This window comes from Carica papaya, chromosome 5 (genome assembly GCF_054855325.1).
Source record: "Carica papaya isolate Zhongbai chromosome 5, ASM5485532v1, whole genome shotgun sequence".
Taxonomy (NCBI): domain Eukaryota; kingdom Viridiplantae; phylum Streptophyta; class Magnoliopsida; order Brassicales; family Caricaceae; genus Carica; species Carica papaya.
The window spans coordinates 34,786,173-34,798,672 of record NC_142313.1 but is presented as its reverse complement, the minus strand read 5'-3'; the positions used below and the strand labels follow the sequence as shown (position 1 = coordinate 34,798,672).

Below are 12,500 nucleotides of genomic sequence, written 5' to 3'. Positions count from 1 at the left end.
CATTACAAGATTTTTCGTAATGACAATTGCAGACTTGTTGTCTACATACAACACTGTAGGTGTTTGTTTGTCCAACTTTACATCATTGAACACTTTCCTCAACCAAATTGCTTGGTTAGCTGCTGTAGCTACAACTACATACTCAGCCTCAGCTGTGGACTGAGCCACAGTATCCTATTTCTTAGATGCCCATGAAAAAACACCGGAGCCTAGTTTGAACAAGTACCCAGTTGTGCTACGTGCATTTTCCACGCTTCCTACCCAATCACTGTCACTGTAGCCGACTAATCCACCCTCAGCTCTTGCTTTGAATTGAACACCAAAGTTCCAGGTTCCTTTCAAGTACCTCAGCACATGTTTAGCAGCTTGTAAGTGTGATTCCCTCGGTGAAGCCATGTACCTTGAAAGCAAACTCACTGCAAACAAAATGTCTGGTCTGGTAGCCGTGAGATACAGAAGGCTCCCAATTAGACTTCTGTAATTTCCCTCTTCAACTTTGTTACCTTTTTCATCCTTTGACAACTTCAGGTTGGACACCAGTGGTGTAGACACTGATTTATAGTGATTCATGTTGAATTTATTTAGAATTTCTTTGGCATACTTGCCTTGTGAAAGAAAAATACCCAAGCTGCTTTGATGAATCTTCATTCCCAGGAAGTAGGTAGCCTCCCCAAGATCAGACATCTCGAATTCCTTTTCCACTTTCAGCTTGAACTCTATCATTTTCTTTTTGTTGCTGCCTGTCACCAGTATATCATCAACATATACTGTAGTGATAAGTCTGTCTTCATCTCTATTCACATACAGTGTATTTTCAGTCATGCTTTTTTCAAACCCACGGTGAAGTAAGTATGTATTTAACTTATCATACCAGGCTCGTGGAGCCTGTTTAAGGCCGTATAGGGCCTTGTGAAGAAGATAGACGTGTCTCTCATTTCCAGGTTGAATGAACTCCGGTGGCTGCTCAACATAAATTTCTTCATTCAGCTTGCCATTCAAGAAGGCCGATTTCACATCCAAGTGCATCACACTCCAACAAAACTGAGCTGCCATAGCCAGAATGAGTCTAATTGTTTCATATCTGACCACAGGAGCAAAATTCTCTGTGTAGTCGATTCCTAGAAGCTGGGAGTACCCCTTTGCTACAAGCAGTGCCTTGTGCTTGTTTGTTGTCCCGTCCGGATTCAGTTTCACCTTGAACACCCACTTTACTCCAATAGGCTTTCTGTCTGTACTTGACTTTACCAGAGACCAAGTATTATTTTTCTCGAGCATCCTAATTTCCTCTTCCATAACAAGTTTCCACTCTTGCTGCTGAAGTACTTCCTCAACAGAGAAAGGTTCTTTTGAAGCAAAGCTGCACCTCTCATAGATGTCAGCTAGACTTTTCATTTTTATTCTCCCTTCTGCTTTACCTTCTTCATCTTCTTCATCTTGTTCATCACCCTGAGTTGGGTTTGATACTGTCATAGATTTCTTTCCTTCTTCCACTGTGACACAGTCTCGTTCGACTTTCTGCTTTTTCCAATTCCAGTAGCTGTTTTCGTTCACTGTTACATTTCTTCGAATCATAAGCTTGTTGGTTTTCAGGTTTAGAATTCGATATACTTTTGCTTCAGTACTGTAACCCAAAAATACTCCAAATTCAGCCTTTATTTATAGCTTGGATCTCCTGTCATCCGAGACATGGCAGTAGCACATGGATCCAAACACCTTTAGATACTTAGTTGATGGTTTGATACCACTCCAGGCCTCCGCTGGTGTCATCTGCTTTACAGCCTTTGTAGGCAGCATGTTGAGCAGGAACACGGCAGTGTTCACTGTCTCAGCCTACAAGGTTTTAGGCAGGTGCTTGTCAGCAAACATGCTTCTTGCCATTTCCACAATGGTTCTGTTCTTCCTTTCCGAGACACCATTCTGTTGAGGAGAATATGGTGCCGTGAGCTGCCTTTTGATCCCATTCTCAGAACAGAAGTCATTGAATTGGCTGGAACTGAATTCAAGCCCATTATCCGTCCTTAGGCACCTCAGTACACTGCCACTTTTCTTCTCTACAATAGCCTTGAACTTCTTGAATTCACAAAAAATTTGAGCTTTATTCTGTAGGAAACAAACCCAAATCATCCTGGAAAATCATCTATGAACAAACCAAAATACCTGCAACCACTCATGGAGTTTTCTGTCATTGGACCACAAATGTCAGAATGGATAAGTGCCAGCTTCTCTTTTGCTCTCCAATCTGCTTGCGAAGGAAATGAATTCCTTGCCAATTTCCCCATCTGACATGCACCACATACTGTCTCAGTGACTGCAATATTTGGGAAGTCCTTAGTTAGGCCTCCCTTCTGCAATTGTTGTAGCCCAGCCGCATGAAAATGCCCAAGGTGCCTGTGCCAAATCTCACCTTTTGTTACAGAGGCAACACTGGCCCTCTCGACTACTTCTCTGAGTTTCAAGGAGTAGACTTGATCCTTTTTTTGGATGAAAGCAATCAAGCGATCCTCAGGATCATATATCCTGCAGTAGTTATCCTTGAATCCGACCGAGTAGCCTCGATCAGTCATCTGATTCACACTCAGAAGATTCTGTGAGAGGGTAGGAACAAAATTTACATCAGTGATAAGCTTTCTACCTTCCCTGGTTTCAATGGCTATGTTGCCTTTGCCCTTGATGGTTTCCAGCATACCATTTCCAAGTCGGACCTGGCCTGTGATTGTTTTGTCAAGTGATACAAATAAGCCCTCATCCTTGCACATGTGGGAGGTGCACCCACTGTCCACCACCCAGAGAGTATCATCCTCCACTGGCAGCTTATTTAGCGCAACGAGAATTGTGTCATTTTGTTCACAGGACACCTTGGTGACATTGGCTTGCTGTTGTTCCTGCTTTGGCCGTGATCCTTCCAGCTTCTGTTTCTGTCTACAGAATTTCTCCTTGTGACCAAGCTTTTTGCAAAAATTGCACTGAACGGTTTTCTTTCCCTAGTACCAGCACTCATTCTCAGAATGATTTGTTAAGGAACAGATACTGCACTGAGAATATTTCTTTTGTTTACTGGAATTCTGGTTTCCAGTTTGATTCCATTCACTCATTCTTCCTTGATTATGTGTTGAAGAGCTGCCTTTGATCTGCGTTGAAATTAAGGCTCCCTCAGTATGTTGTCGAACATGTATATTTACACGTTGCTCACTGAATTGAAGCTTGTTTATCAGCTCAGCCGAGGAGATAGACTCAATGTCTGCTAGCTCCTCTAAGGCTAAGATTTTATACTCGAATTTGGGGGGCAAGCTGATAAGTTTCTGCTCTACTACCCTTGATTCTGGAAAATCCTCCCCAAGCAGTCTCATTTTGTTTACCACATCCGAGAGTTTGGATGCATAGTCCTTCACTGATTCATTTTCCTGCATTCTAAGTAGTGCAAACTCACTCTTCAGTCTCAAGATTTTTACCTTCCTACTTCTGACTCCCCCATCGAACTCTTCCTTAAGTTTCTCCCAAGCAGCCTTTGGTGATTCGAAGTTCATAATCCTTAAAAATACCCTATCCGAGACGGCTGAGAAAAGACAAGCAATTGCCTTTGGTTTCTTGGCCTTATTTTCCTCATGCCTTCTGATTTGGTTTATAGTGGCAGTGTCCCCCAGTGGAGGAGGATCACTGTAATCCAGAATAATATCCCACAGACTTAAGGCTTTCATATGGGCTCTCATTTTGATTGCCCATACATGGTAGTTTTCTCCATTGAAGTGGTGGGGGGGTGGGGGGGGTGTTGTTGTTCCAGTGGATGTCATCGGATTTTTTTCGAGGGTATTTACCGGTCCCTTAAGATAACGACTCTGATACCACTTGTTGATCGAAAGCAAATAAGTTTCAAAGGAGGCTCTGTGAATGAGAGAACTTAGAGAGAGAAAGTTGATGAGATAGAGGGACAGCAAAACAGAGTAAGGTTATGCAACAGCCTCTGTTTTGCTGTTTTGAAGGGGTGTGCCTTTTTTTTTGGAGAGAATGAGTAGTTCTCTTCTTTTATTTCATCATATATATATAGGAATACAAATTTAAACAGATTACATCAACTAACCGATCAAATCAGATCGCCCGAAATCCATGCATACACGTCGCATGGTGTTTTTCGTATCCTACCGTAAAACAACTTCACAGTGGATTTTCTTTTTTGAATTTAAACTCAACAGAAAAAAAAAACATTAAATTTAACACAAACCATAGAATTCTATCACATCACATTTACTATATATATATGTATGTATATTTACATATGTAAATTACTTTTTATATAAATTTTATATATATTTTTTACATATGTAAATTACTTTTTATATAAATTTTTAAAATTCTAAAATGACTTATTATTTAATTAATATGTATATATATATGGTAATTACCAAGAGTACTTTCAGTGTACGCACCCAAAGACCAATATGCACCCGTATATGTATATGTACGTAGATACATGCATATCAGATGATCATTTTCTAAGTAGCATGTCAACAATAATCAGAATAATTCCAGAGAGATTAATCAACCGGTGGTTATGATTAGTTATTGGACAGACTCCAATAGGATCTGTCCTGTAAAGATTTTCACAGTGCACAACTTTGTCAAAGCCTTCTCTAACCCGGTCTATGACGTCCCAATACGATGCCGCACCAGCCGACTTGTAAGCCTCCTGGTACTTGCCTAATGCTTCTTGATAATCAGATTTGCATCTCTCTAATCTCAGTTTGCCAACTCGATCGGTGGTTTTCTTAAGAAACTGAGGGATGCGATCATCATATGTTTCAGTGGCTTGCATAATGCTTAAGGACATGGAGATTAAGGCCATTCCCTTCATGTCTGCTATACGAGTTCGTGGATCTTCACCCAGAATTTGAACACAAGAAAGCTTGTCCACCGCTTGGTTGCAAATTTGATCGAGTGTGTTTCCATATATTTTAATCGATATTTTTCCATTTGTGAGACTGAAGAAGAGAAAGGTGGCAATGATCATAATTGACCATTTCAAACTACCTCTCATCTTCCCTAATCCTTTTTTTTCTTTCTTCTCTTTACAATTGAATTTGTATGCATAGATGTCATATATGTACACATGTATTAGCATTTTAGGGTAATACTTAATTAACTATTTACTAATAATGGGTTTAGGAAGAAAATTTCAGATGATGAAATAAGAAGTTAATATAAGAATATCAAGTATCATCTACAACCCAAAAAGGAAAAAAAAAGCAGTTTATATATAGCATCATGATATTTTTGTATAGAAAACTTCAATTTCGAAATAATAGTGTATAAAAATGGAAATTATTTTTACTAAAAATGTTATATAAATAATTAATTGCATAATGTTATAGAATAATATTAAAAATTATTGTTATCATTGAATTTATAATTATGTAAATTTCTATAATGTTAAATTGCTTATAATTATTTTAAGAAATATATAAGATAAAAGATTTATCAAATTAAGATATATTGTCATTTAGCCGTTGGAGATTTTCGTGATTTTCTTCCATAAATGTCTATCTTTTGCTCCTAAAATCTGATACTCGATTACTAAATATCTGCATTAAGTCATAAATTTTGGTATAATGTATCTTTAATTGTCATGTATATATATATACACACACACACATACATACGTATACCACTATGTATATCACTAATTTATTGTATATATTGATTATGCGTTTGTTAAGGGTGACTGTTACTGCTATCAATTTGAGTCAATGCAATTTTTTTAATCAAATTTACGTTATTGTACCATAAATATTTGCATTAATGAGTTTATATATTTATGTATATTGCATTTTTAATTATCTTACGCACGTCTACATATATATATCACTATATAATTATCACCAATTCATTGTAATGATTCTGCATTTGTTTGACATACGATAAAATCTGAGTCAATGCAGTTTTGGAAAGTTACTTTAATATTATACCATAAATAGCATGGCCTTTAGAAACAGATAATGCTACCTGTATATTTTTTTTGAAAATTTTTTTGCCAACATATAATAACATTTAATTCACATCTAAATATATGTATTAGAAACATTATAAACGTTAGAAATTATTAAAAAAATCAGCTTATAATTTTGGTTATTTATTAAGGATGAGGTTCAAAAATTTTCTATTTCAGTTAATATTAACCATCAGCCCTTTGATCAAATACATATTGTTTCAGCACTCAAGGTGTTACACCTGAACATACTCAAACGGAATTTGCTACTGATCAGGTCTACCGGCTGGCAGAGAAGATGAAGATGAAGATGAAGATGAAGATGAAGAGGAAGAGGAAGAGGAATTTGACTAGGTAGAGTGAAGTAAATTTTAATTATATATAACACATTATTAAATCAGTTCCGAGCGTTTATCACCTACTAAATTTTTACTTGATTAATCTAAATTTCAAATGGTCGAGAGTTGGATTAAGACTGTATGTAATTTCTGAAAATTTACTTTCATAACAGCCTCAATACAGAAATCACAAGGATTAAATCATAGAATTCTATAATATCAAATTTTATATAATACTTTTTGTTATTTTTATTTATGTAAACTCCACAGATAAGGGAATCAAGACACCCCAAATCCCCATCAACGTTTAAACATGCTCAGATACATACGTACGTGCAATATAATTGTATGATCAGCTCCCTTGTATCATTTTAACGATGATGGAAATAATTTCAGAAAGATTAATCATGTTCTGGTTTCGCTGGCTTAACGGAGAGGATCCAACAGGACTTGTCTTGTATCGATTTTCACACTGAGTTGTTTTATCTACGCCGTCTCTAGCCGAGTTAATGACGTCCGAATAAGACGCCGCACCGGCAGACCTGTAAGCCTCCTGGAACTTTACTAAAGCTGCTTCATAATCAGAGTTGCAGGTCTGTAATCTCTGTTTGGCAACTGGGTCAGTAGTGCCCGAAAGAAGTTCAGGGATGAGAGTAGTTACTTCGTTGATTTGAATAATACTCAAGGATATGGCGATTAAGGCCATCCCCTTCATGTCCGCGGTCCGAGTTCGTGGGTCTGAACCCAGAACACTATCGCAGAAGATCTCGTCTTTTGTCTGGACGCAGATTTGGTCCAGTGTTGCTTTGTCTATTTGAGTTGAAAATCTTCCATTAATGGGGTTGGAGAAGAGAAAGATGAACATTATCATAATTGACCACTTCAGACTACTGCCTCCCATCTTCGCTAATCTTTTTTGTTATAGTTTTTTTTTTTCGTTCCTTCTGTCTACAGTTGAATTAAGTCTGTACGTAGTAGAGGGTAGATATGGGTATATATATATATATATACATACATATAACATCTTATGATAATACTAAAAATATTTACTGACGATTTGATTACTAGGTATATAAGATGAAAGAACTTCAATACGTGGATAACATCATAATAACTTCTTGAAGATTTTGATTTTTTTAATTGTCATAATATTATATAAAAGTAGAAATTGTTTTCACTGAAAATTTTTATAATTCTGGTTAATTAATTAATTCTCATTTTTCCTGATATTCTTCCAAAGATGTCTATTTCTTCGTCCTAAAATCTGCTGCTTTATTTCCAGCAAAAGAAAAGAAAATCTACTACCCATATATTTATAAACAAATATTTTGCATTAATGGATTCATAAATTTTGGTAAACTATATTTTTTAATTATCATATTTAGATATATATATATATATGTATGTGTGTGTAGCTATGACTATGACTAACTTATTGTACTGTTAAAGTTATGAGTGTTGATACATAATATGATCAAATGTGAGTCAATGCAGTTACTGGAAGTTACTTCTTTGTACCATATATATTAAATAGCAAAAACAGATAAATTACCTATTTTTTTACTTGTGTTAAAACTTTTCTCAGTATATTAGCATCATGTAGTTGCGTATATAAATATAAAAATAATTAATCAACTCATAATTTTGCTTAGTTATAACTTACTTAATACCTTGTATTTCAAAGATTAATAATTTGTAAATCAAACAAAGTTGAGAGACAGAACATATAAAAACGTGATATGTAAAAACATAATCCTTGACTAATTGTTTTGTAATCTATTCTGAATTTTGACTTTCTGAAATACATACAAAAATATTAATAATTTAAATAATTAATGGTAATTTTATAATATAAAAAACTTATAATGCTAACGTCTATATGGAGATTCATAGTTTTTTCTTCTGTTTTTTTTTTTTTTTTTTCACAAAAAATATTTAGAGTAATTGATTCTTTAAAATAAAAATTTCTCTTTCAATACTCAACTGAATCTGTTCAAATAAGTAAGCCTGAATATATAATATTTTAAGTAAGATTTATTAGTTTATTATTCAATTATTGAGATTGTGTACAATTATTTTTAATACGGATGCTTAATTGTTATAGTAATAATTGTTAAAATTTGAAGATTTAACAATAAATCGTAAGATTTCTTGTCTAAGAGTATAACTAGTTAGTATTTATATAGGTATATGAATGTAAAAACTATATATATTAATTAAAATTATAATTGTGTAGCTTACATTGGAGTTTTAAAAAATATATTTTTTAAAAAGAACAAAAAATTATTTAGCAATTTTGCCACTTATTAATTCCCTATTTTATTTCTTGAACATTTTATACATATATGGTTTTGTAATATTGTCCTTCACTATTTACTTCCAACCTCTACGAGCAAAGGTGCATCACTCCATGACATCAATAACATTATATAAATCATTCTTCAAAATTATATAGTTCTAGAGATATATTACAAAATAATGGCTGATTTGGTTCCCACTCTGGCCCTAAAACAACTATTACACCTAACCCATCGACCGCTCTTAATGTCGTGTTTGGTTGATTTTTTTTATGGGTAATTAATATACGGTAAAATTTGGTAATTGCACATGATGGTAATTATCAAGTTATACTATGTTTGGGAAGATTGTGAATTAATATATGATAATGACAGTTATTTTGTTTGAATTGATATGATGTTATAATTGTATATTTAGTCAAATTACTAATTTGTCCACATCTTATTATACGTAATATTAAATAAAAATGTAGAAAAAAAAACTCATTTAACTTTTAATTAAGTCATTTAACTTGTAAAATTATTTAAACTGTAATTTTTAATGAATTTTTTCTAAAAAAATTATAAATTAAATTTGATATGAAGAATAAAAATTTAATTTTTTATTATTTAATATAAAAAATTTATTTAATACTATAATTTTTTATTTATGATTATAAACTGAAAAAAAATTAACAAATTATCTGTTGCATAATATTTAATATTATAATTTTTATGACATAAATAAACTAAATAAATAAATTTTATTAAGAGTAATTTTCAGTTTTGCTAATTTGGGTAAGGGTAGTACGGAAATTAATAAATAATTGTGATGGTAAAATGAGAAGGAAAAATTTTAATCGTTAAAAACCACCAAATCGGTGGTTTAAAAATTTTTGAAAAAATAAAGAAATATGCTACCATTCAACAAACCATACTATCTATCTATTTAGAAGTGATCCAAATAAGACAAACTAGTGAATTACCGTACCACACATTAATGATCTATCAACCAAACACACTAAAAATCTCTCTTCTCATAAACATCACAATTTTTAAAATATTGCATACACTAAAACTTGGTAAGAAGTTATAAAAAATGTGAGCAAAAATATATAAAAATGATCAACAAATAAGGAAGAAGACAATGGTTCTATGACAATGAAACCTTAAATTGACCGCCTAAAAAATGAAGAAAAAAACAAGAATATTTATATGACAGTAAAAGTTATGCGCCTACTCTTCACCTGCACTCAATAAACCATTATTCTAACCCTAAATGCAAATGGTACCATTTGCATTAATATATATGTGTGTATATAAACATGTGGCACATACACATTTATACACGCATGGTTGGACTTACAGAACATTTTCACTCATCTTGTTTCATGAGCTCCACATGTCTCACTCTTCAACATCATCTTACAAAATGGAGCGTAAATGTTTATCTCTCTCATCCTATACATATACTAGTGCAATAATGTGGTTAGCAAGGCCTTAGTCAGGGCATTGACAATTTGTTCAAAACTATTAACCTGTTCCATTCTTAGAACTTCTCTCCTTTATTTTCTTAAAATTAAGTGGCAATTCAATTTTATATGTTTTGTTCTTTCATGATACACCAGATTAGCTACAATATGCAGCACAACCTTATTATCACAATATAGAACTACTGCATGCATATGGTTAATTTTTAAATCTAGCAATAAACACTTCAACTGCACCACTTCACAACTCGTTGTTGCCATTACCTAGTACTCAACATTTGCATATGAATGTGTTACGTGCGTTGTTTCTTCAATTTCTTAGAAATTAGTGACTCTCTAAGAAAAATATAATATCATGTGATTAATTTACGTGTGTTAGGAAACTCTTTAATTGTTATTACAGTAAAAATTAATCTGTAAATCTGAGGAAGATGAGTAGAATAATTCTTGTATTGTGGTTCTCTTTACATATATAAGTCATTTATGGGCAACATTTAGGTATTAATCACATGATTGTTATATGAATTGGTTGAGGAGTTGAATGGAGTATCACTAGTTTGGTCATGTGAGAAATAGGTACACTAATCTCCTTACAAGTCTTTTAGACAACAGGATCTATAATTAATTTACTGAACCATAAATATTTGCATTAATGAGTTCATATATTTATGTAAATTGCATTTATAATATCATAAACATATATAATATATATCACTATATAATCATCACTAATTCATTTTATTGATTATGCATTTGTTTGACATATACGATAAAATCTAAATCAATGCAGTTTTGGAAAGTTACTTCAGTATTATACCATAAATAGCATGACCTTTAAAAAAACATATAATGGTAGCTACATATTATTTTTAATTTCTCTTGTCAATACATAATACAATGCAATTTCACATTTAGATACATGTATAAAAACCTTATAAGATTTAGAAATTATTAAAAAATCACCTTGTAATTTTGGTTATTTATAACATAATACCTTGTATTTTAAATATTGTAACATAAAGGATGAGGTTCAAAATTTTTCTATTTTAGTTAAATATTAATGTAGATGTGTCTTAAATTTTGGCGATATTAATCTATATTTTGAAAATAATTTATTTAGATTTTCTTTGTATTTATCTTTGAAAATATTTGATGTATATCCTATAGAGTTTTTATTTGTGAAGAACTCTGTTAGTCTCTCTATAAATAGATTTACTAACCTATTGATTATGTATTCTCAAATTACATAGTGAAATTCTTTCTTCTCGGTCTTACCCATGGATATAGGCACACTACCGAAGCACGTAAAATTCTTGTATTTTTTTCTTTCTGCTTTTACTTTGGTGTGATCGTGCATGCTTTAGAGATTAATTTTTCCAACAAGTGGTATCAGAGCTCAGTTTTGAGCTAGGTTCGAGAGAAAGAGTGTACAAATCTACAAATCATATCAAACAGAGGAAACAGAGGCGACAGCCACTGTGGGTGGCGGATCAGCTCAAATTTGCACGAGGAGTGGTAGTATTTCAAAGAAGAAGAACCATTCTCACGTGCAACTTGGAACGAGAAGGTTTGCAAGTGGTGGCGGCTGACAAGGGTGACCAAAAGCTCGGTGGATCTGCAAGGAGGAAGAAAGAGCCACAGACAGTTCCAATTTCTGCTAGAAACAAAAAAAGAGGTCGGATCTTACTGGAGTTGTGGCTGTGTGCGACAGAGGACAGAGAGAAGCCAGAAGAAGCCGTCTGTGCGTGAAACAAGGCTACAGAAGGAGAACGCACGCTGGAGAAGATGAACCAGTACGGCGGCACCCAATTCGCTTGAGGCCCGATTTGCGACATTCCCGATGATGTTTCAACATGTTTTCACCATATCTATACGAGTCGTACATTTATGTGCTTTTTTGGTGTTTTTCGGTAGCGATAAGAGGCGGCCGGTGGTCGCACGTGACATCTTCGGAGGTCGCATATGTGACAGTGTGTAGAGTGTGTGGCGGCTCGTGGAGGTGCATGTAGGCACGTGCTATGTTTCGGTCGTTGCATTCGGTAGTTTTATGTGCAATAGTGACTCCCTGTGAGTATTTTTTTGCTTTCTAACAATGTTTTTCTCTCTATTTGATTTTTTAGTGCACAGTCTAAAAATTCAAGATGACATCCACAAAGTATAAGATAAAGAAGTTTGATGGTGATATGAGTTTCAGTCTATGGAAGGTTAGAATGAGATTATCCCTGGTACTACAAGGATTGTGGGGGGCAATTAAAGAAAGATATCCTGAGGATATGTGTAATACCCAGTTGGTGCACCAGTTGGGTATAAAAGAAAAATTATATACTAATTAATTAAAAAAAGAAGAATGTAGAGAGAAGGATAACAAACCAAGCAGTAAATAATATATATATATAATGAAATAGCGTAAGAGAAAAAA

At 33.7% G+C, this 12,500-nt stretch overlaps 2 protein-coding genes across 2 annotated transcripts; both read right to left on the bottom strand.

Annotated features, from left to right (window-relative positions):
- Positions 1 to 4,480: 4,480 nt before the first annotated feature.
- On the bottom strand, positions 4,481 to 5,029 carry LOC148265801 (pectinesterase inhibitor 5-like). The gene has a single exon (XM_088220535.1). It carries the CDS (start codon positions 5,027 to 5,029, stop codon positions 4,481 to 4,483), a length of 549 nt encoding a protein of 182 aa, XP_088076661.1.
- A 1,638-nt stretch (positions 5,030 to 6,667) lies between these two features.
- Positions 6,668 to 7,216, bottom strand: LOC110825422 (pectinesterase inhibitor 5-like). Its single transcript, XM_022055869.2, has one exon. The coding sequence runs from the start codon at positions 7,214 to 7,216 to the stop codon at positions 6,668 to 6,670; it is 549 nt and encodes a 182-aa protein (XP_021911561.1).
- Positions 7,217 to 12,500: the final 5,284 nt, after the last annotated feature.